At 54.9% G+C, this 24,381-nt stretch overlaps 1 protein-coding gene across 4 annotated transcripts in view; it reads right to left on the minus strand.

The window, feature by feature from the left end:
* GRIK3 (glutamate ionotropic receptor kainate type subunit 3) overlaps nucleotides 1–24,381 on the minus strand; it is a 225,983-nt gene that overhangs the window by 22,250 nt on the left and 179,352 nt on the right. For all 4 annotated transcript variants that reach the window (XM_044237822.1, XM_044237821.1, XM_044237823.1 and 1 more), the window contains exons 10-12: nucleotides 22,484–22,687; nucleotides 6,766–6,989; nucleotides 1,215–1,333 (exon numbers count right to left, since the gene is read on the minus strand). In XM_044237822.1, coding sequence (XP_044093757.1) covers nucleotides 1,215–1,333; nucleotides 6,766–6,989; nucleotides 22,484–22,687 — 547 coding nt within the window. The remainder of the gene's footprint in view (nucleotides 1–1,214; nucleotides 1,334–6,765; nucleotides 6,990–22,483; nucleotides 22,688–24,381) is intronic.

Consider the following 24,381-nt stretch of genomic DNA (forward strand, 5'->3'; position numbering starts at 1 on the left):
TCTGTCATGGCTGGGAGATTGCTTGAATTGGGGGCAGCTCTCTCTCTCTCTCTCTCTCTCTCTCTCTCTCTCCTCTTCCTCCTTCATTCAAGCGCCCAGCCCAGGGCTTGGGATGTAGTGGTCACTCAGGACACGCTGGGATAATAGCATTCGTTTGGCATTTGCTGATGGATGTCTACTGAGGGCCAGGGTTTGGACGGGCCTTGAGAACACACACAGGTGAGTGAGGGACAGGGTGTTCTTTGCCTCCTGGCTCCCCTTCCCTTCCTTGCCCCCTTGTCACCCACTGCCCCTTAGCAAGATCCTAATAGAGGCAGCGATTTTGTTTCTGTCCCCATTCCCCTCCCCAAGTTAAGAGGCTCTGGACATGTGACTCAACAGGCAGAAACAATGAGCTTGTGGCTCCTGCTCAGCAAGGCTAGGGAGGGAGGGTCCTCCCTGGGCGGAGGTCTCCTCTCCTGGTACCTGTCCTTCAGCCCACGGTGTCTCTGCACCCAGTGCAGGTGCTCTGCTCCCTGAGACATTTGAGCAGCTGCGGATCAGGCCAAAGGGCAGGCCAACTGGTCAGGGGCAGGTGCAATATACCTGCCCTTGCTCTGGAGGTTGTAAGACAGCACTCTCCTTCTGTGCATACCATCCCTGAAGCACCCACCCCCTTAAACATGACCCTTCTCGTTCCCACGCTCCCCATGGCCAGATGGTCACCGAGTCCTGCTCCTGCTACACCCTGAAGCTCTTGGAGTCCATCTCTGTCCTTTACCCCCATGGCCACGACCCCCGTTCAGGTCTCATCCTCTCATTTCTGCAACAGCCTCCCACCCAGCCTCCCTGCCTCCAGTCTCCCCCTTCCTCTGCTCAACCTGACCCAGCTGGCATCTAAGGTGACGGGGCCAACAGTGGGGTTGCATCCAGCAAGCAGGGTGCTGTCCATCCACCGCGGCTGTAGCAGGAGAGATTAGGGATAGAGCCCTGCTCGGCACGGGTGGGATGCCTTCTCTGTTTTAGCCTCAGACTCTGAGCCAGTCCAGCCCCAGGACTGGTGGAGGACAGGGACCTGGGACAAGGGTACACACCCAAGTTCCCGGGTGTCTCCAACCCGCTGGCAGCTCCTCAGGTCTGAGGCTGTCCTGGAGGCTGGGTAGGCTCTGCCGACTCAGGAAAGGAGGCACCCCCACACTCCGGAGAGGGGATCCCTGGGGAGAGAGGGCACCCACCTTGCTGCATCAAGGACCCCATCCCGAACCAGAAGCTGTTCAGCAGAGTGAAGTTGTTTTCTACCACCTCGGAGCCGGGATTGCAGGGATGAGCATCGTACCACTCGTAAGGGCTGAACCTGCAACAGGAAGAGGGGAGCGGTGGGGCAGAGCTGCGGGGTGGGGGGTGGGCAGGAGGGAAGGGGCGCCCATGCCACGGGGAGCTGCCTGCTTAGCCAACATTGTTGGGCCGTCACTTTAGCATCAATTTACTCAGTGCTCTGCTGGGGAGGCAGGGAATGGAAAATCAGGGCCATTTTGCTTCTTGTTCTTTATTGTTAGTGCCCTTTTCTGGTTGTAAAAGTAATTCAGCAGCATCTCTTAAAATTAAAAGCGCGCATGCCCTTCAACCTAGCAATTCTGAGACTCATTATCCAGCCTAGAAAAAACGCCCGTACAGGAGCATAAAGCGAAGCACGCGAGGGTGTTTATCAAAGCATTGTTTGTAATAGCGAAAAACTGGAAACAGCCTAAATGTCCTTCAACAACAAAATGATTAAGTAAACTCCGTCAGAAGCGTGTTCTGCAATGTCACACGGCTCAGACAGGAGAATGAGAGATGTCCGGAGGTCCTGACAGGGAAAGATTTTCCACCCGTACTGTTTGCTTAAAAAAAAAAAAAAGTGATAAAAGATAAGAATGATATGATCACATTTATATAAATAGATTCCTAAAGATAAAGTGCTATGTCTCTTCAGATACATGCGTATACAAATACGTTGAAGAGTCTGGAAAGAGTCCTAATTTAAAAAATATCAGCATTTGCCTCTGGGGAAAGGAGTTAGGAGGGTGGCAGGAATTTCTGGGCAGCCTGTTGCTTTAGGTGGATTAGAGGAATTTTTTTAAAAATGAGAAAGGGCTTTTCAATTACTTGTATACTTAAAATGAAAAAAAAAATAAGAGCAAAACATACGCTTCATAAAATCTTCCAGCAGTACAGAAGAATACACTGAAAAAACAAAAGTACTCCAGGATCCACCCCCGGTGAGAACAACGTGTTACGTAATTGTTCTGATTTTTCTCTCTCTGAATATACAAATACCTGTATGACAGGGAAAGATGGTTCCTTAAAGCCCCCCACTGACTTCTAAGGAAGAGAAGTCCTGATAACCGGAGGGATCTTTGTTTGCTGCCTGAATTCCAGGTGGGGATATGGAAGCTGGGGGAAGCGAGAGCACTCTGGGGGAGACGGGGAGACCCTGGAGAGAGCCCCCCGAGAGGCCCACGTGGCCGGCATGGCTGACGTGGCTGGCGTGGCTGGTGTGCAGTAGGATGCTGACATGAGAGGCCCAGAAGGAGAGGCATGTCCAGTGGAATTTTGTTTTGTTTTTTAACGTATGATACGCTCTAAGTGTGATGTTGTGACTCTTCCATCCCCCTTTAAAAAGCTTTAATAAATTATACATTGATCACCAAAGCCCACGTGAGAAGAATTTTGTTTTCACAAAGTGGGAAGATTCTACACATATGAAATTTTAAAGTGAGGCTTCCCACCAAGACGGGGATATTCAAAGGGAATGACCACGGACTGGCTCGAGGCTCTGCGAATCCACAGGCAAGAGATAAAGGCTGAAGAGAGGAGAGGCAGAGGCTGCTACGGAAAGCTTCTGGAGAAAGCCTCAGGAGAGCCGTGCATTTTGGTGGTCCCTACATTCCCCACGTGACGTCCTGGGAGAGGAGTGTCCGTGGGACTGCTGAGGGAGCTGGTGAGCGGCTCTGAAACGAGGTGGGCCCCGCCTAGGGGTCCGGAGGGCAGGGGTTGGGCTGATGCGTGCCTCCCAGGTGCACGCAGGAGGGGGAGTCCCTGTCGCAGGGTACTGGCCCCTGCATGCCCAGACGCAGCCAGCTGGGAGGACACCAGGCCCACAGCGTTTCCCTGGACCAGATGGGCCCAAGCAGCAGAGAGATGCAGCCCAGCTCTACCCTGTGTCCTGTCCGAGAAGGGCAATGGGACTGCGACAGGGGAGACCCTGGGGCAGGTCCTGCTGAAGTGGGCCCCTGAGCGGGCCAGGCCAGGTAAGAGGTCTGATGTGCGATCAAAGGCAGAAATGTTGAGGACTCTACTGAACTCAACCTCCTCATTTCTGAAGGGAAACCGTGTTTGTGATTAGAGAGACCCCTGGGGTTTCTGTGACCTGGATATGAGCCAAAAAGTGACAGACCTCAGGCTGAGTTTTCACGGGGCAAGGAGAGCCTCAGCCCTGAGCACACTGGAAGGCTGGGGGAGGGGGAGACCCAGTGAAAATGATTCCGGATGAGACCTCACTGGTCCTGAGTGTCTTACACACGCACGCGATGCCTGTGATCGTGTTTAAACACAAGAAAGTATTGTGCTGTAGTGCTCCCTGGAACTCGGGACTTCTCCTTACTAAGTCACCCGCCTCTTTCCAGAGCGGTTCTTCCGGATCTCCTTGCTCTCTGCAACGACTTCAGAGGGGTTTTCGACCACTCCTCTGTTGCGGGGCTTGGCCTGTCCCTGTCCCCACTGTCGCACACTGTGCTGGAAGAAAGAGCCCTGGGGACCCCTCCATGGGCACCCACGCTGACGGGCGGCCCTATCCTCAGAGGAGAGACTTTCTAGATTTGGGGGCATTATAACGTGGGCTCAGTGGTGATTTCAATAGGCCAAATTCCCAAGGGTGGACCTGTTTCTCATGCTCAAACCACCCAGCTCTAGAAGGAGCCTCTTGGTCATCAAGTAATATAAGGGGCCTGGCCCCTCACTGCCCCCTGAGGTGGACAGCGCAACGGGGGCCCATTTTACAGATGGGGAGGTGGTTTGGAGCAGTCAGGTGAGGGTGGAAGGTCTGGATTCTAACCATCTGGGGGGTGGAAGGTCTGGATTCTAACCCCCAGGCCACAGGAGAGAACAGGAGCGGGCTAGACTCTGGACAGTAAAGAAGGTGTCCCCGAAGTTAGTGATGGTCTTGGGTTAATGGCCTGCAGCTGCAAAGGACTGTCACCATCTTGCACAACAGTAGGAGCTGGTGGAGGCTGACCTAGCGATACTCGGTCTCCACTCCTGGGAGAAGATGACGTCCAGTCCCAGTGACAGAGGTGTAGACAGAGCACCGGCTGGCTGGAACCATCTCTTCCCCGGATGTGACTGGAATGGGGCACCCAGGGCTGGACCTGCCGGCAGTTCATCCTTGTTTCTGCCTCCGGTTTTAGGCATGTAGGGTTATCTTCTTCCCCCAAGTCCCAGCTCTCCTGCCCTCGGTGGTGAGAAGGCACCCTCCCTCCCTTCCTCTCTCCTTCTATGTGTCCAGGTGTAAAGCAGACTATCCCTGTGGTAGAGAAAGGCCTTGGTCAAGGCATGGACCCCTGGTGCTGGACAGACACAGGCCAGGCCAGGCGAGTCTGCAAGACAGACAGCCCGGGACCATGCCACAACCGCCCTGCAGGGAGTCTGGGGCCCTGCCCACGCTTCGCGGACCCCAGCTCTCAGGCAGCGGCGTCCAGCTCTCCTGCTGCCAGCATGGAGCGGTCTGAAGGACACAGACCACATGGAGGGGGGACAGAGGGCCACGGCCACCCTAGAGCTGTGTCGTGCTTGGTCTTGACAGTCTTGGACAAAAATCGAGTTAGAGGCTATGTATAAAAACCATGAGGTGTCACGTAAAAAAATCTGAGTCTGTCTAAACACCACGAACGCTGCAGCACTGGGCCTACGTTCCAGCCCAGAGCAGTCTGTTGGGGGCGACAAGCCGCTGTCCCTCTGGTCAAGTGTGTGTCCTCTGGGCTGCTGCGGCCTCTCCCCTTCCCTGCCTCCTCTCCCTCAAGCTTCCTGTCCAGCCCCATGGGCACCGGTGTTTGCCACCCCCATTTAAAATGGACAGGTCTTCCTCGGGGGTCTGACTCTGTAAGAAAAAGCTTTCTGACCTCAGGCACTGGCTGAGCCTCCCTGAGCCTGATTTGCTGCTTCTACAAAGTGGGGAGAATTATCCCCACCTCACAGGACCTTCGTAAGGATCAGGCGGGGTGGGTGTGAATTAAGTGACTGTTACATAATGGGATAATTGTACTGTGACACTCTTCATGGCCCTGTGGCTAGGTCCCTTGTCCCTATCCTGTCCCCTCAGGTGTCCCGCGTCATTCCAGCAGCTGCAGAAGTCTCATCTCTTCCAGAAAGTCTCCCCAGGTAGGGGGCGAAGTGGTCCCCCTACCTTCCCTGACAGGAGGCAGGGGGCAAAAAGCAGGCTGAAAGACCAGGGGTTGGAGGGGGGACTGGGCGCACATTAGAGTCATGCTGGAGAAGCCGGAGCTGTTTTCTAGGGGTAGGGAGCCCAGAGGGGGCTGGAGTTGCTAAAATTATGGCGAGAGCTCTGGAGAGTGTCTCCTGCTTTCTAAGTCTTGTTAGGCTGTTAGAGGAAGCTGCGTAATACAGGCCTCTCCTGAAGGCTGGCCGGCTGGGCTGGGTGGACAGGCGGCACCCGCCAGCTGGCAGCTGAGGGCTTCGGGTGCAGGACAATTTCATGCCTCACATCCTTTCCTTCGGTCTCTCTCTGTGCGGGAGGAGGGAGCGAAAGGGAACAGGGTTGGAGGAAGGCTTTCAAAGAAGACTTAGGAGGAGAAAAGGCCCAAACACGAAGTCCTTGGATCTCAAATTGCCTCTCCAGAGAAGTCTCTCTTCATATCTTGTTAGGGTTTAGAGAAAAAAGAACCAGGGCAGCGGCGGCAGGAGCCTGGAAGGAGGGGGCAGAGGGTCCAGGGCCCAGGAGCCACCCCACTTGGGGCCAGGGCAAAGGACAAATGTCCAGGTGGCCAGGGATGTGGATTATAGACAGAATCCTAGGTGGTGAGAGATCAAATGCCAATCACTTGTCGTTAGGATGGCTTCGGTGAGCCTCAGATGTCTTCGCTTCCTGAGGGTGGAGGGATGAGATAATTATGTCACATAACGCCTCTAAAGCACAGAGCACAGTGCTTGGCAAACACCAGGTGCTCAGCAAACACTGAGCTAAACCTGTGCCCTAGTGAGCTCCTCCCACCATCCACCAGCAAGTATGTGCTGTGTCTCCTACTGAATGTGCAAGGGTGTGGCCTGCGTGTGTTAGGGACGGGGGCGTACGTGCCAAGTTTCCGCACATGCGCCCGCGTGTGCTTATGTGACACGATTCTTCCTGCTGTGTGGACCAGGAGGACACAATCTGCCTTGCACATTTCAGTCCACTTGCTGGACCATCCAACACACCTAAGTCTGCTGTCCTGGGTGCCTGGCCAGGCGGTGCAGCTCTGGGCAATGACTTAGCCTCTCCAAGGCTGCTCACAGGGCTGGGATAGGACTGCTGCCTCCCGGTCATGGACACAGACCAGGGGAAGGCCTGGGGAATACAAGCTTGGAATGTATGCATGAAGGAATATTCCTCCAAGGATATAAAGGGATCTGAGCCTCAGCGAGGGAGAGAGGATCAGACACAGCAATGGCCTAAGGACTGCTGAGGTGGGGACAAGTCTGGCTCCCTGAAATCCTGACCTTGGGCCAGAACTCTGGCCAAAGCATGTCCCTTACCTGGCAATGACAAAGAGGACACAGCTGACCCCCAGATAGGCGAGGAGCACGTACATCCAGATGTCTGGGGACAGGGGGTTGAGGAAGGAGAAGACACTGGGGTTGGTGCCATTGGGCTTTCGATACAAGATGCTCACACCGAGGGTCATGAAGGGCTTGGAGAAGTCGATGGCTTTCTCGCGGACATGGGTAATGGTCAGGGGGGCCACGGCCAGATCCGCCTTCTGCAATGAGAGAGAAACACACACAGAGAGACAGATGTGAGTAAAGCTTCAGACTAGCAGGGAACAGGCACCTCTTCTCAGAGGAGGAGAAAGGAAGGGAGTGAAGTGGAGTCATTTCCAAAGCCTTAGGGTCACCTGACCACAATGTTTACAAGTCCTTCTCCTGGGCCGGGCCACCCCCAGCGTGCTGCGGAGACAGTGATGAATTAGATGGAACCCCTGTCCTCCACGAGCCTCATGGCCTTCAGGAAGAGGACAGTGGCATCAACATGCAGAGAGGAATTCTAGGAAAGCTATACCCGTGTGGTTCATCCTCAAAATGGTGCTCAGTCAAATAGATACAGTTCAGCAATCTACAAACATTTAAAAATAGCTCATGTTCTTTATTGGTGACTTTCAAACATCACGAAGAGGACACAGAATCCAGAACAGACCTTGCTTGAATCTGCTTTCCTCTCCTAGCCACTTCTTGACTGATTCTTCCTGTTTTGGATATTCTATACTTCCTAAAAGCCTTAAAATCCAGTTGGCCAAAAATAATACCCTCTTTGGAGGCAGAAGTGAGTCCAGAGCCCTCTTCAGTTGGTGAGGGGAGGGAAGAGGGCAAAGAAGAGGAAGAAAGGAAGGGGGTGGGGAAGGCTAGGAATGTTCCTGTGCTGGTCAATTTTAGCTCATCACAATTTTAATGAGGGTCTAATTAAAGGTTTATTATCTCCTTGGTCTGAGCTTTTCCTGATGAACAGTCTATAATCCCTCATTCCCACCATTTCAGCCTCCTCCCCACTGTTCTCCTGCTCCATGAGGCCCCATTCAATGGCTTCCTTTTTCCCACATCCCTTTTTCACCTCCATGCTTTGCACACCCATGCCCTATTGAGAATGCCCTCTCCCTGTTGGCTCTTACCAGATTTCTGTATTTCTTTGCACATGCTACTTCCTCCAAGAAGCCCTCCCTGATAACCTCCAATGCTAAACCCCCATGAAGTTTGCTCTGCCTCACAGTAAGGTCCTAACTGGCTCAGTTGGAATTCAGGATGTGTGGTCATGTGACTTTCTGTCTTACCTGCCTATTTGCCTGTGTCTTCCTAAGGGCAGTCAGGGCATAGCTGATGCACTGCTTTGTCCATTCCTAACCCCCACCTCAACTCTGTAATATTTGTTAATAGAGTTTCCTCTGGGATGGCTCCTGTGGATATTCACACATCAAAATGTGAACTGAGTTATCACTTCCCGGTGTTGGGGATGGGCTGGACAGAAAGAGAGGCCAGGTCCTGAAGACCAGCACTAAAGACCCTGTTGCATAGGTGGGATGGCTGCTCTGAGACCCCTTTCCAAGGCAACAGTCTCTAGGCAGCTACCCAAAGTCTTGGTCCAGATTCATTTATTCATACATTCTTCTTTTTTTTTTTTTAAAGATTTTATTTTTATTTATTTGACAGAGAGAGATCACAAGTAGGCAGAGAGGCAGGCAGAGAGAGAGACAGAGAAGCAGGCTCCCTGCCGAGCAGAGAGCCGGATGCGGGACTCGATCCCGACCCTGAGATCATGACCTGAGCCGAAGGCAGCGGCTTAACCCACTGAGCCACCCAGGCGCCCAATTCATACATTCATTTTATGAGCTTTGCTAAGCACTAAGGATACAGAGCTGAGCCATGAAGACATGGTTTCTGTCTAGTCGGGGAGACGGACACTAATCAAACCATCTACTAAGTGGTAGCTGCTAATGCCAACTCTGACTTCACCAATCCTAGATTAGGAACCAGCAACCAATTGAAATCAGACTTTAAGGAAGGGAAGCTTGATCTGGGTAGACTCTGCAGGTGCCCCAGGCTGGGGGTGGGGGATGCTGGCAAACACACAACTTTGACATTGCCAAGCCAATGTTTTACCTTTTAATAGAAGCCCCCACAGTTGATTATTGACATTCAGAGCCTAAGCGTCCAGTGAACCTTAGGACCTGGGATGGACAGGGAGGGGGAGCCTATTAAAAAGCATGCATCACACTGGGACCTTCTGTTTGTCAATTTCTGAATGTGGGCATTGGAAATTGCCTAGTTTTGAAGGCAGAGGAAGGAGAATGTCCAGCTGCTGCCACCCTGGCCCCCTGGGGTCCTCAGGGTGTGTATAAAGGAATACAACAAAAAGAAGGGAACTATCAGGGAAGGTGAAGAAAGAGTCATGTGTACCTGCTTGATACCAACTGTGCTCCAGTCTGGGACACAGGGCTGAGCAGGAGACCCAGCTCCTGCTCTTACAGACTTTCCAGTCAAGTGAGTGAGCCCTACTGGGGGGTGCCCATAGGACTCAGTGGGGGTGGGGACCTGGCTGGGATATCCTGGAAGGTTCTTTTGATTCTTGAGTTCTAGGATCCTCTATAATGTTGGCATTAGAGGGGTGTAGTGGGCTTTTGTTCTAGAACTTGGCCTCTCCTGGTCCTGTCCCTTCAAAGCACATTGCTTTGGGAGAACCTCAAAGTCAATGTGCCAATCTTCTTCTGGCTTTGATAGGAGGTTGGATGAAAGGACTAGCGACGGGAGGATCTTGGTATCTGCAGCCACGTTTGTTTCATGAGAAGCGGTCCAGGACTGGCGAGGAAGCCAACTGCAGGGCTGTGGGACCTCCTTCTTCACCAGCACTTTCCTGGAACCTTCTGAATCTTCCCACCCTCATCCTTCCCTCCGGCTCTCCCAGATCAGGGGGTCTCATAAGTCGGGAGGCAGGCTTCCGCGGCATTCTGTACCTACAGCAGCGAGTCAGCTGGTCAACCTGCCCTTCTTCATGGAGAGATTTGGTGCATCTTCTCCCTTAGGGTTCAGGAAGGCTGGCATTCTCCACTTTGATTTGGGTTTAGGCAGGAAACACTGCATTTCACCGTTGGTTACGATTTCTCTGAAAAAGGCATTATTTTGTCCAGCTTTCCTTGAAAGAGCAGATAGATGTCAAGTCTCTGCTGTGTCAGTTTATTACTCAGAATGAAAGGCCCAACCTTGGCAGGCTCTTCCCACTTGAGCAAGTTTTCTCTGAGGACGACTCATGAAATCAGAGGCTGTCAGACCTGGACGAGAGGTCTTTAAGAACATCTCTTCCAACCTTCTATTTCTTACGGTGGGAAACTGAGGCTCAGAGAAGAGCCAAGGCCTTTGCTCTCATATTTACAGTAATCATGTCCTTGAACAAGCTAAACTTCTCACCTGTGCAACACATTCATGGGTCTTACAGATGATCTGTTGGCCCTGTCTGCCTGAGGACCTTTCCATACCTTTTCTAACCCTCTCAGCTGGGCAGGGCAACCCTTCCAGGACCTTACTTTATCCCCATAAGCAGATTTCCACTTCCCAAGAATCTGTCCGGACCCACGTGGCACCAGCCTCTCTTACTATACTCCAGACTTGCCCCGGGGCCCCTTGGAGCCACCACGTCTCTAGGAACCAGAATGAAGGTGAGGAGGACTTAACCAGCTGCAACTCTATATTTCAGCCCAGAGGTCCAGCCACCTTGACTTCTGGCGGACACTAGCCTTGTCCCAGAAAGTGAAACCAGGAAAACCTCCTCTCAGATTCTAAGAGTGGACTTGTGACCATGGTCCCACTTCTGGCCACTTACCACCTATCAGCCTTCTCTTAAGCCTTCTCTCTCTCTCTCTCTAATATATTTTATTTATTTATCTGACAGAGAAATCACAAGTAGGCAGAGACAGGCAGAGAGAGAGAGAGAGAGGAGGAAGCAGGCTCCCCGCTGAGTAGAGAGCCCTATGTGGGGCTGGATCCCAGGACCCTGGGATCATGACCTGAGCCGAAGGCAGAGGCTTTAAGCCACTGAGCCACCCAGGCGCCCATCTTAAGCCTTCTCTTAAGCCAGAGGTCCTCCCTGAGGAAAAAGTCTATGCCCTGAACCCCAGCTTGCTACCTGAGTCTGGTGTCTCTGTTGGCCCCTGCCTAATTGCATTCTAGGCATGGTCTTTACCAGATTCCCCATCTCTGTGCTCTGCCTCTTGGCTGGGATTCCCCAGGGTGTCCTGTTGCTCAGACCGGGAACTGCTGCAGTTACAATAGTAAGAAGCATGGTCATTGCTGAATGAGTCCCATATGCCAAGCATGGTTAAGCATGCTAATGTACACCGTCACAGATGATCCTTCCAGCAGCCCCGTGTGGCAGTAAGTGTTACCACCACATTCTAGATGAGAGTGCCATGACTCAATCAGGCCAGGATGTTTGTTCAAGCTCTACTCCTTTGAGTGACAAGTGTGAGTGGCAAAGGAGTGAGCATAGCTGCCTTCCATGTTGGTGAATGGCGGAGCCAGTATCGGACCCACTTCATCGTGACTTCAAACCTGCCATGCAAGCCACACATACGGGGCTGAACTGTGCGCCCTCTCCAAACAGGTTCAAGTCCTAACTCCCTAGGAGCTGTGAACGTGACCTTACTTAGAAATAGGCTCGGGGCGCCTGGGTGACTCAGTGGGTTAAAGCCTCTGCCTTCGGCTCAGGTCATGATCCCAGGGTCCTGGGATCCAGCTCCGCATCGGGCTCTCTGCTCAGCGGGGAGCCTGCTTCCTCCTCTCTCTCTGCTTGCCTCTCTGCCTGCTTGTGATCTCTGTCAGTCAAATAAATAAAATAAAATCTTAAAAAAAACCCAAATAGGCTCTTTTTCTCCCCCCACTAAAAAGTCTTTTATTCTTGCCACTGAGATTAAACAGCGTCGGATAGATTGCCAGGAGAGTATCCTGGGCTGTGCAGAGGGAGGACACACTCTATCTTCAGTGGGCGTGTTCACCTCCCCAAAGATCAGGCTCTCTCTGGCTCCTGCTGAGTGCCCCGAAATTCATCAGTGAGCTCACGGCCACTCCCGGGCATGCAGCACTGCGGGTTCTGACCATGCGATGGCTCCCGGCGGGAGCCCGTGTGCATCTGGTCTCCGTGTCACAGTTGTTCCCTCACGTGTCCCCAGCAACACTCCCCAGGTGGTTTTAAATTCCTGTAATACCACTGCACACCTATCCCAGCAGCCAAAATTTTAAAAAAGATACGGATAATACCAAGTGCTGACAAGGGTGTGGAGCAACAGGGTCTCTCCTGGGTTATGGGAGGGAATGTAAAATGGTGCAACCCTTCAGGTCGCCGGTTTTTAGAGAAGAATGGAGCTCAGGACAGCTGCATGGGAGTGGTGCATCGGGCAAGGTATGTGGGAAGGAGCACGCAGCTCCCATGTCCTCTCTCTCTTGGGGCACACCATCCTTCTCGCATTTCCATGGGTTCACCAACCCAGAAGCTCTGCAAAAATGGTCTTTGCAGGAGTAATCAAGCTAAGATGGAAGTCATACTAGATTCGGGTGAACCCTACATCCCAGGCCTGGGCTCCTCATAAGCAGAGAAGAGGACACACAGGGACACACTGAGAAGGCCCTGTGATGCTGGAGACAGAGACCAGAGTAATGCAGGATCAAGCCAAGGAACACCAAGGATGCCGGCCGCACCGGAAGCCAGGGGAGAGGCGTGAGACACATTTTCCCTCGAAAGGGACCAATCCTGCCAGCACCTCGATTTCTGATTTCTGGCCTCCAGAACTGAGAAAGAAGATATTTCTGTTGTTTTAAGCCACTTAGCTTGTGTTCATTTGCTGTGACAGCCCTGGGTCACTCCTACACCTGCCACTTAGGGCCAGGACAGGATGCTCGGAGTTCCTTCCACCACCCCATTCAGATGAGCAGGCTCTATGGCCAGGCCCACTCTGCCTGCCCTGAACCTGGGCTGCATTTCCAGAGACATGAACCTGACTCTGGCTGCCCACCAATGGTGGTTGCCACAGGGTCTCCCCAGCATACACTTTGTATCACCTGCCTGGGCTGTTGAGCTCTATGGCTTCAGAAACATGCAGATTCACTCCCACTTCCCTCCAGATCCCTCTGCTTCTATTTCCACAGCCCCCAAAACCCAGTCTCACTCCTGCTGCACATGCAGGACTTCTCCCCGGGACTCTGTCTGCTGGCTCTCTGCCCACGTACATGCTATCCTGGAATTCCCCTTTCAGTCTTTTCTCAAAGTGGTATTGCTCCAGCTAGAATCCCCCCACTCCCAACCCTGCTTCATATACAGAAAGTGCTCTTAGGATAAAACATTCTTATTAGGGGTTCCTTAAGCCTTTCATGATCTAAGAGAACTTTCTGTCCCAGAGAACGTTCTGTAACGGTGGGAATGTTCTCTATTTGCATTGTCCAATATGGTAACCGTTAGCCACATGTGGCCAAGAGCTTGAAATGTGGCTATGTAACTGAGGAACTGAGTTCATACTTCAATTAATTTCATATGAAAGGATTTGAAAAATTATTTTTATTTAAGTTTTAAATTTAAATAACCCCAATGACCAGTGGCTACTGAGCTGGCAAGTGCAGACCCGGCCCTGCCCGCCTCTCCAGGCTTTCCTTACTTCATGTCCCCTTGCTCGCTTTCTACTAGCTTCTTTCAGATTCCCCAACTCCAGCTCTCTCTCACCTCAGGACCTTTGCACGTGTGAGCTCCTCCACCTGGGACTTCTTTCTCCACAAACGCTTTGTCCAGCTAATGCCTACTTCTCTTTCAGATCTCAGCTCAATTAAATCAATTAATTAAAATCCTCAGGTGACGTCAGGTCTACCTGGCGATTCCTCTCATGGCACAAGTATTTTCGTTCCCAGCACTGACCACAGTTGGGTTTTTAGAGAGGCTTGCTGATTTCTCCCTCACTGGACCATAAGCTCATGAGAGCAGGATCTAAGCCCGTGTGCCGTGGGCCTGGCACAGTGCCTGGCTCACAGCCCGCCATCTGTAGACTCTGGGACTGGATGAATGGGGATGTGTAGGGGAGATACCCCGTAAGCACATCTGCAGAGCTTCCTGGCTGAGCACGTGGTAGTTTACAGGGGGACAAAGCAAGTCACGGGGCGGGGCGGGGTGGGGTGGGTGTCTGCTGATGACTCCCAGACTCCACCCTTAAGAAAACACAGTGCTCCCGGAAAGCCCATGGACACTGACCTGACAACCAGCAACCTCAACAACCCACACATTACAACAGAGGGGAAGCGGTGCTGGTGAATTCCTCAGTGTCCACAGATGGGTCACCTCCCAACACCTGTAATCCACACACTGGCTTCCTGAGCGGTAGTGGCCTCACTACCCGCCAGTGAGGAAGGATGCCCGTGCCTCTCTCTGGCCCAGAAGAGCTGCTGAGCCTCTCTCCTTCAGGAAGGAAGCGCGGGTGTTCCCTGCTTCAGGACCCCAGGGGCCCCAGGAGGGACAAGCCACAGCTCCATCTCCAACCACCTGCCCCTTTCCCCACCTCATGGGCCGAAGGTGGCATCAGCCCAGACAGGCCCTGCCCAGCAGGTCGCTGGGGGTAGTGACCCCCCTCCCTCTCCACATGCCACGAGGCCCTGGTGATACGTTCCCATAGTGCCCCTTGTGCTGCTCCTCCGTGTCCTTATCACAACTAAATTCTTATTTGTAAGTCACTGTTTAGTACCTCCCTCGCTCCTCTGCTGGTGTGCGAGCTCTAGGAGGGCGGGGAGGGACCTGGATCGCACACTGATGCCTCCCTCGGGTGAGCTCAAAGTCTGGCCCCAAGAAGGGGCTCAGTAAAGTTCTTTTGCAAGACTGAGCAATGAAGTACCCCCAAGTGTCCCGACCAACCCTGACAACAGCCTAAGGGGACAGAGCTCTGGCCTCTGTTTCCCTGCACAGCAACCCCGTTCTCCCTGAAGCCATGTGACCTATGCCATCTGCCCGGGTCCTGCACTCCCCCCAACCCAGGCCTGTCTCTCACCAGTATTTTTCCAGAGTTAGGCCTCCTCTCCTTGCACCCTGGCCCTGGATGGGTCCCTTACTTCCGGTCTGTTCACTGAAAGCCCTCACCTGTCCTCATGGCCATCCTTAGGTGGATCCTAGTGACGTCTTCAGCTCCATATCCCTCCCCGGTCATTGCCCAGACTACTTGGCCACTCTGGGGAGGGTCCACCCTTTGGATTCATCTGTGGTCCCCCCAAGCCTGTCCTGCTCCATCGAGGACTCTGCCCCACCCCAGGTGAGCTCCCAGCAGGCCTAGCTCGCAAGTGCCTTGGCCCAGGCTTGGGGAGGGGATCAGAGGTGGGGGCAGGGGCAGAACCTTCCCTGGCCTTGGAAACAGGCCAGAGTTCAGGTCTGTTCTGTATTTGGGAGAATATGGGACACAGTGGGGGTGATGGCCGGTACATCTGAGACCGGATCTTCCTGTCACACTACAGCCTGCCTGGAGGCTGGGAGACCATAGCGCATGGGCTCACTGGCCGTGTCGGGAGACATCTTCCCAAGTCTGTGTCCTCCCTCATGCACCCACATGAGCCACCTGCCGCTGCATGCCAGGGGGCCGGAAATGACCCTGTGCCCTCCCTCAATTCCCCTGCATGCTGCCAGCCACAGGACAGGGAAGACATTTCAGGAGCTACTCCCACCTCTCCCAAGTCTCCAGCCTTTTCCTCCAGGGTTTCCTGGGATAGACCAGTGGCCACTTCCCGCCGGTTTCCCAGCCCAGGGCTCCTAGCCCGGGCACCGGTCTGTGAGCCAGGGAAGCCTTTACCTGGACACACCCGTCTCTCAGGACACGTTCCCAAGCTGAAGAGTGACACAGATTCATCTGTCCATGCACTACCGTCTGCTTCTAGCTAGAATTGAGACCCAGAAGCTTGGGAAAGCGATCCTGCCTGTTTGTCCATGGCCCTATCCTCTGTGCTAGCATGGTGGGGCTCTTACAAGCTCAATACATTTAATGGCCAAAAGAATAGCTTGATCACAGGGAACACTGGAAAGAGCAACTTTTGGAGTGGAAAGGTCACCCGGGAAGCACTTCTGCTGGCCTGCCACGCTGCCGTTCTCACAGGGGTGCCCTTAGTTACGGGTGGTACCGGCGATGTCCCACCGATGTGTGGGACACATCGATTGGTGTGACACCGATGTCACACTTCATCAGCACCGTGGCCACGAACAGCCTGGGAAAACCCCTACATAACTCCAGAGCCGAGGCCAGGTGCTAGGAAATGCCTGTGTAGACAGAAGGGTCACCGACCCAGGCTTCATATAGGGGTCCCTGAGCTGCTGGACGGCCAGCAGTGAGAAATGAAGCCGGTGCCTTTCCCAGGCCTGCGAGAAGGGTCTGATTCCTGAGTGCCAGCAAAGGCACAGCTGGCAGGTGTCCCCTGCTTTGTAGCACACAATGGGGGCGGCCTGCATGTCTGTTCCCACCTCCAGAGGAAGCCCCCTTCCCCACACCGTGCGTGACCACAAGGCAGGGGTCCGCCCAGGCCTGGCCCAATGCTGCAGGCCTCCTGACAGCATGGGGCAGGGGGACCACCCAGGGAGCTCCGTGAGCTCAGCTACCCGGTCCGTGCTTCGGATAGCTATCCCTCGGTTTCTCTTCCTCATTCTCCCGTCTCGGCTGAAGAGTCAATCTGGCAGGGAAGCCCAGTCGTCTCTCCTGGTCTTATACCTCCCAAGTCTCCCACACTGCTCTATGGTGCCAACTGCTGTTTTAATACAAGTCAGCTTGGGTGATTCCCTGTTTGTTCCCATGGGTGGGGGTGAGGGGCGAGGGGCAAGGGCCTTGGGCATCTGCCTTGGCTGCTCCCATCTCTCTAGTCACCACCCCGAGTCTGACATATTGCGGGGACCGGGTTCGGGCCCCTGCCCTTGAGCACCAAGTTGTGGGCTCTGGCCCTGACCACCCTCATGTAGGCACCAGTGGACACTCACTTCCGACCTGCCCGGCCCGCTGAGGGCGCTGCTGCGGGGTCCCCGCGGGTTCCCATGCCTGCCGTGTCAAATCCAGAAACGCCTGGAAATCAGGAGCCCGTGGAAAAACCTCTCCCCCCACCACGTCTCCCCTCATCCTGAGACACACTCTGCAAGTTTTTTCCAGGGTGTCGACTGAGGGACTGGTCACACTCAGTGCCGACAGGCTCAATAACAAGTTCTTGCTTCGGCGTTCCACACCCCTGCTCCACGTCCCTGGCCCTCACTCGCTCCCTGGCACCACACCCCAGAACTAGGTGTTAGCATCTAAGCCTCTTCCTCAGCCTCTTCCTGCTGTCCAGGAGCCCAGCTGAGACGGTTCCAGAAAAGTCTGTGGAACGAATGAAGGAATAGTTGACCCTCAGCAGGGTGCAACTCTCGCTCCCTCTGACCTTCATTTCCCTCCAATCCCCCTTCACTCTGGAAGCGCCGTTGTACCTGTGCCTTGACTGTTCTGGCCCTGGGTTGGCTGGACCCCGACCTCCAGCCAGGCTTCTTCCAGGTTTTTCCCAGGTTGGTCCCTGCTGCCTGGGTCCTGGCAGCTAACAGTTCTTTGGTGAATCACAGTGTGGCCCGGTCCTTCCTACATCCCGGGCCTGCTTCCCTGCCCCTTCTCAGGCAGCTCAGGGTTGTTGCCCTGGCAACTGGGCTGCCCTCCCAGGAGTCCACAATCACGTGCCCTTGGGGAATCCCCTGCCCTCCACTGCCCTGTCCCACCCAGGCCTCCACCTACCCACAGAGAGCTCCCAGCACATCTTGCTTTAAAGGGCATTGGCCAGCCTGGAGGAGGTGGTTTGCCAGAGCCTTTCCTGGCCACACAAACAGGGGCTTGGGGTGGCTGCTACCATGAGTGCATGGAGGCCAGAGCTAAGATCTGATTACTGGTTGAATGGCAGGGGACACCATACGTGATGGGGCCATAGCCTTGACACCTGACCCTCCACAGGCACAGGATGGGAAGTTCAATGATTAGGACCCCACAGCCTCGCCCCTGGGGAGGGTGTGTGAGTCCATGCACTCCCTCACACACCCTCATTCATCGACACCTGCTCCATGTGCCTGGCCCACGCCGGGCGCTCAGGCAGCAGCCAAGAGCTGTTCATCAGGCGCTCACTGTCTGGAAGAAGGGTGGGGAGGGGGGATGGGCCCCGGGAGCGATGCCATCCCCTCTGCTCAGCACTCAGCATGACCAGGAGGCACAGGGGATGTCCGGACGGTGCTACTTCTCTCACAAGGGAAAGGATGATATGCCCAGGTCACCCACGACTGCTCCGTGTCTCCTCCCCGTTCTAACCCTTGTCTTGGTCCAGCCTCATCCACGAGCTAGGAAAACTTCCTCCCCTGCTCTAAGTGAGACGTGACAATGGAGAGAGGAGAACCATGGCTTGCTGTGACTTGGAGGGCCTGTACGCATTCCCTTAAGGCCACGCTCCTGCTTCGTCTCTGCCAAACCGGGCCCCTCTGATTCCAGGGCTTCGGAGAGCAGCCAGGACAGGATTCTGGGCTCACAGAGAAGAAAGTCCCCAGCCTGGGGCTGACCCTGTCGCTTTTGCCTGCACGTGGATGCCATTCACCATTCATGCCTCTCCTTTGAGCTCCCTGCCTGCCACGTGTGACCCTGTGCCCACACCTCTCCGGGAACCTCTCCGCCTTTGGCCTCTGTCTCCCCTGCTCTCCTGGCTCTCCTCCTTCCTCTCTGGCTTTGGTGGCTCCGGCGTCTTGTGGAGTCCTCCTTTTCCTCTCTCCTTATGCTTCCTTGTCGTTCGGGTCCTCCCCAGGGTCCCATCTGTCCTCGGCCCGGCAGTCCCGCCTCCGGCTGCCTCCTGAGGTCCCCTCCAAGGTTGGGCTGGTGACTCCCAAGCCTTGAACTCCTGCCCTGCTGTCTCCTCTGACGGCCCAGTTATATGGCCAGCCACCTCCCAGCACCTCAGTCCCAGAATGACCTCCGTGCCTCCTCCACTCCTCGATTGGGGGATGACACTGTCATCTTCCCAGCTGGAATTTCACACCTGTCCTGGTGCAAAAATCTTCCCTGCCCCTCACCTCCCTCACCCAGCCCATCTACCAATCTTCCCCATTCTCCCTTCCCGTCGCCGTGCCAAGCCACCCACCTCGTCCCTTCCCAAAGCAGCGTTCCCTTCTTTCTCTCCACCATGCTCTCCTTCACTGGGGCCCCAGCTATGGCCTCCAGACTGGCTCCTGGGCAGCCCCACTGCAGTGATTTTCCTCCACCTGATGCTCTTGTCACTCCCTTCCAGCTGTGCCCCCCGCAGCTCTCAGGATGAAACCCAAATGCCTCCACTTAGCACCCAGGCCAGAAACTCTGGATGGCAGGTGTCAGGAAAGGCCAATGCCCCCAAGGGGAGTAGGGGGATGATGCCTTGCTGTGTGCCTCCGCTCTCTGTGAGTCTGATCACTGTGAATCAGTTTCCCAAGGCTTCTGTTTGGAATCAAAGGGGCAAGGTTTAGTTTCCGGGTCACTGTGGCCCACCAGGATGACCATGGCCGGGCCCGGCCACTGCATTCATCCACGTGTGTACTTTAGACAGCAGGGCTGACCCTGGAGGGAAGGCCACAGGACAGCACCCAGGGGCTGCTCACGTACTGAGCGCCAAGCCCTCTGTTAAGCATCTCCAGGCCGTATCTCATTAAATCATCCTACAGTCCCTGGGAGGAAGGCTTTTTTATTACTCCCATCTCATAGATGTGGAAAGAGAGGCCAGAGAGATTGCGTACGGGCTAGACCCGGAATCTGAAGTCCTCTCTCTTGGATTCCAGGGTCATTAACACACCTGAGAGTAATTTAAGGCACGCACGTGGACGTGGGCAGAATACCTTTGAGAGATGAGAAATGAGAAGGAGCGGGCAGTAAAGCTGGGGAGAGCAAGAATCTGCGAGAGGCGGGGTGACGGAGAGCGAAATCACTGCTCCGTCCAACCCGTCTGTTGCTCGCACCGTTGGAGCCCACCGAGCGGGGACAGGGGCGCGAGGAGTGTGTCGGCAGGAGGGGTCACACCCCCACCTGTCCCGTCTTCCTCCGTGAGCCTGGCTCCCTGGAAGGCCGTGTGGCGTGGGACAGAGGAAGCAGAGTGCCCGAGAAGGACCTCTTAAGTCCTGCTGCTCAGAGGCTCCACCCAGGGCCTCCAAATGAGCCTCGGGGGGCAGATTCTCACAAAGGTAGGCATTCATCACTTTTACGTCTGCGTTCAGATCCCTAATAAGGAAGTAATAATATTGCCAAGCCTTTACCACGCTATCTATGAGCTAGCGAGAAGACTAATTATCTGACGACACTAATAAATGGTTATGATGTTATTAAAAATGGCACCAAGCTAGGATTAATAGGCTCATCAATTGTAGGGAATCGGGTTTAACAAGGTCCCCTGCCTGTCCCGTCAGGGCCCGCGCCTTGATGGATACCGCGCGGCACGGAGGCTGCAGATGAGGCCACCTCCCCTCTTTTCCCCAGCAGAGGGTCCGCTGAGAAAGGTCTGCCTTACTGCTGAGTTTTTCTGAGCTGCCCCCTCACAAATGCTCTTCAAAGCCTGGAGATGGAGATGCTGTGGCCACCAGGACTGGTGCCGGCTCTGCTCCCTTCCACAGGTGGCTCCCACGCTCCACGGGACCCCCCCATCCCGGTCCAGGCTACCTCTGCAAACAACAGGCGCTGGCACCCACTGGGGCCCCGCATTCCAGGGCCCTGGCACCAAGCAGGAGTAGGGGAGCTGATAAATGGAGATGCCTCTGGGGCCTGCTGACTAATTTCCATAATAATTATAGTTATTACTAATAATGGTGACAACACCACTCCCTTCCATTTACACTGGATTCCACAATCTAGGAGAGCTTCCCCACCAGCTGTCTCCTCCCAGCCGCTCAACCTGCTGGGAAGAACACAGGGTGGTGAGTCCATATTCAGTGTTCGTATTCTCGATGTGGAGTTAGAACCTAGGAGCCCGGGACGTGAAGGCCTCGAGTCCCCTCCCCGGCCTCGAAGGAGTAACCGTATAATACAGATAAAAATAAGAAGACAAGGACCGACAGGGTGCAGAGGACATAACACACGTATGTGAGCTTAGCCCTCACGGCCTATGGGGCTGGCTCTATGACTGTCATTCCCGTTTTACAGATAGGGAAACTGAGACAGAGAGAGGCCAAGAAACTTATCCAGGGGACGTGAGGCTAGGTAGCCGCAGAGTGGGAGTCAAGCCCAGCCCAAGTTCGTGCTGGTGACCAGAAGCCTCTCCCACCAGCCTTCCACGGGAGCCTGAGTTCTGGGAGCCCTAGGAAATGAAGGTTTTGCTTGAGCCTTCCCGCTGCTCCCTCCCCTCCAAGGCTCTAGGTTCCCTGTAGAGCATCTCCCCTGCATGGTAACAATTCCCCGTGGCTGATACTTTCCCTGCCAAGATCTACACTACAGGATCCTACTTTGCCCTTGCTCCTGGGATCAGGATGGCTCTTTGCAGGGGTTGGAGCACAGGGCTTCCGAAAGCAGAGAACCTCCAAAGACTCTGCCGCTTTGAACACTACTTACGAGCTGTGGGTCCTCACTGCTCTCTGCCTCAGTTTCCCCATCTGTAAAATGGGTGGTGGGAGCAGGACCTACCTCACGGGGATGTTGTGAGGATAATTAAGGGGAGGAGAACATAAGGGGTCTGGTATAGATCAGGTCCTGGCATTCGTTAGCAGCTCTCTGCTGACAGATGCCTCTGGAAAGCTGAGGGGCCTGGGCGGGAAGGCAGGAAACGTTTGCTATGGGCCAGCTGAGCCTGTGCAAATGGCTCCTCCTTCCATTCCTGCGGCAGCTGCGGGGAGCTCTGATGGTTGTCCCTTGCTCCTATTTTAGACGTGGAGACACTGAGACTCAGGGAGGTTGACGAACATTCCTGGTCGCACACCTACGAGGTGCTAACATGGGGCCGGAACCTGAGCTCCAGCGGACCACGTCTGCAGGGCACCTGACAAGCCTCCCTCTTACTGAGGCCTTGCGGTGGGCCACGCCCTGCTCCTAGTCCTTCCATCCAGGGTCACAATAATCCTCTGAGGAATGACGCCCATTCCAGAGATGGGAAGTCACTTAGAGAGGTTCCTCCTCACGGGCCCCTACTCACTCAGCTGCTGAGTGGGGTACTGGCCCTCGAACCCAGGGCCCCTGCCTGCCCCCACCTGGGGTGACCCTACACTATGGCTTCTGTCTTCCTCCCAGGGTCCCACAAGCCCCAGGCCCCTCCCGACAGCTGTTCCTTCTTCCCAAAGCCCTGCCTGGCTGCTTCCCCCGTACTCTCCCTCACCTCAGGCATAGAGCTCGCAGCTGAGCCTTGCTTCTCCCCTCGTAGAGCCCTCAACTTCCTGCATTACGACCGGTCTCTCCCCTGCAGCCAAAGCCACTCAAGGCAGGGACAGACCTAGCTCTGTGTCCTGGAGTTTGGGAAGTGTTTTGTACTGGCACCTTTCCCACGTGACTGGGACAGCCTTTGGTCTCCCCTAAAGGAGGGAGAGGCAGCGAGGAGCTGGGGAAGTCCTCTCAAGCGAGCTCACCAGATACCAGCGGGAAAGACTCAGTGGGTCCTTCCCAAGGACCTTTATCTCTATCTCCCCTGCCTCCAGGGCTCTCACCTGCTGGGATGCCCCACCCCAACATGCACTGGACTTGACCAAGCCTCCCAGGGCGTCCCTAGCCCCAGGGGCTCCCTTCCTGCTTACGTGGTCGATGAGCTCCTTGATCATGCCGTTCCACTGGCCCTTGTCGTCCTGTGCCCCGTACTTGCCGTCCTCCACCAGCCGGATCTCGTAGGAGAAGCCAAGGATATGGGCCAGCTCCTTGAGCAGGTCGATACAGTAGCCCTCGAAGCGGTCATTCCCAAACAGGGTCCTGTCAGACTTCCGGAACATGACGAAGGGCTCCTCCTGCAGGGACAGACGGGAGAGGGGCTGACAAAGGCGGCGTGGGTCGGGGGAGAGCTTGGTCTGGAGCCTCTGCTCATCTGTACTTTGTCGTGGCCCCTGGCACGAGGCGGGGGCTTGGAGGGTATTTATGATGAACTGTCTGACGGTCACAGAGCTGGTAAGGGGTGGGACAGGCATTTGGACTCAAGGCGAACAGATTCGAATCCCATGTTCTCTATCACACCATCCGTGCAAGGCTGGCGGTTCTCCAAGTGTGGTCCCGGATCAGCAGCCCTAGTGGCACCCAAGAGCTTGTGAGAAATGTACACTTTCCAGCCGTACGTGGACCACTGGGCCTGAAACTCCGGAGTTGGAGCCCAGCCATCTGTTTCAAGAAGCCCTCCAGGGGAGGGGCGCCCCCATGGCTTAGTCTGTGGAGCATCTGACTCTTGATTTTGGTTCAGGTCATGCTTACAGGGTGGTCGACTGGGCCCCTGTTGGGCTCCACACTCAGTGGGGAGTTTGCTTGGGATTCTCTCACTCTTTCTGCCCCTCCCCCCACTCACTCTCTCTCTCAAATAAATATATAGATCTTTAAAAAAAAAGAAATGCATCCCTCCAGGGGATTCTGATGTCTGCTCTTGCGTGAGAACCCTGCCACACCAGACCCTCCATCCAGTACGCTCCCTGACTCCTCCCCCTGATCCATTTCTGTCCTCCCGAGGATCTCAGTCCCCAGCCTGAGGATCTGCTGGGTAAGTGAGGGATGTGGACTCGGGTTGCACGAGGAAATCAGCAACTGCCAGCGCCTGTGGAGGGCCTAGCCCACAGCCCAGCAAGGGCGTGCTGGACAGACAAATGGCATTGCCTCATTTAACCTTGATGTCACCCTGCGGGGGGAGGGGACCACAGTCCCACCTGACAGATGCAGAGAGTGAACTCACGAGGACGCGTGACTGGTGCGAGCTGAGCTCACACCATTACGCTGGCAAGGAGAACATCTGAATTCAGGTGGGGGTAGCCCTGAGTGCACATTTGTAACCCCCTCACTGAGCCAGAGGCCCCAAGATCCAGGGCACCTCTCCTGGTGGGTATGGGGTCCTCGGCAGGTAGCTTAGTAGCCAGGACACACATCCCGCTGTCCCATCTCGGGCTCCCTCCCTGCCTGGCGACCAGGAGCCAGCAAGGGGCTGTGATGAGGGCACAACTCGGTCTGATTTCTCATTTGGAAACGAGCTCTTCAGGGCGCCTGGGTGGCTCAGTGGGTTAAAGCCTCTGCCTTTGGCTCAGGTTGTGGTATCAGGGTCCTGGGATCAAGCCCTACATTGGGCTTCCCCCCTCTCTGCTTGCCTCTCTGCCTACTTGTGATCTCTGTCTGTCAAATAGATAAATAAAATCTTAAAAAAAGAGAGAGAGAGAGAGAGAAACAAGCTCTTTGCCGCCCTGCAGAGAACTGGGGGAAGAGGCAGGACAGACAGTGGGAAGTTGCCATTTACCTGGTCCAGTCTGAGGTCCACAGGGTGAGAACTGTGGGCTCTGACTTGGCAAAATCCAGGCCTACAGCAGAGACCCAAAGTCCAGGTCAATGCACAAGTCCATGTTTCTACGGGGTCCACCTACCCAGCTTCACCGACAAGTCCCCGTCCCTGGGCCATGGTGGATGGGTCACCCCTGAGCCAACTCAGCATCTTTCTGAGCTCCTACTGTGCACCAGA

This window comes from Neovison vison, chromosome 2 (genome assembly GCF_020171115.1).
Source record: "Neovison vison isolate M4711 chromosome 2, ASM_NN_V1, whole genome shotgun sequence".
NCBI classification, from domain to species: Eukaryota; Metazoa; Chordata; class Mammalia; order Carnivora; family Mustelidae; genus Neogale; species Neogale vison.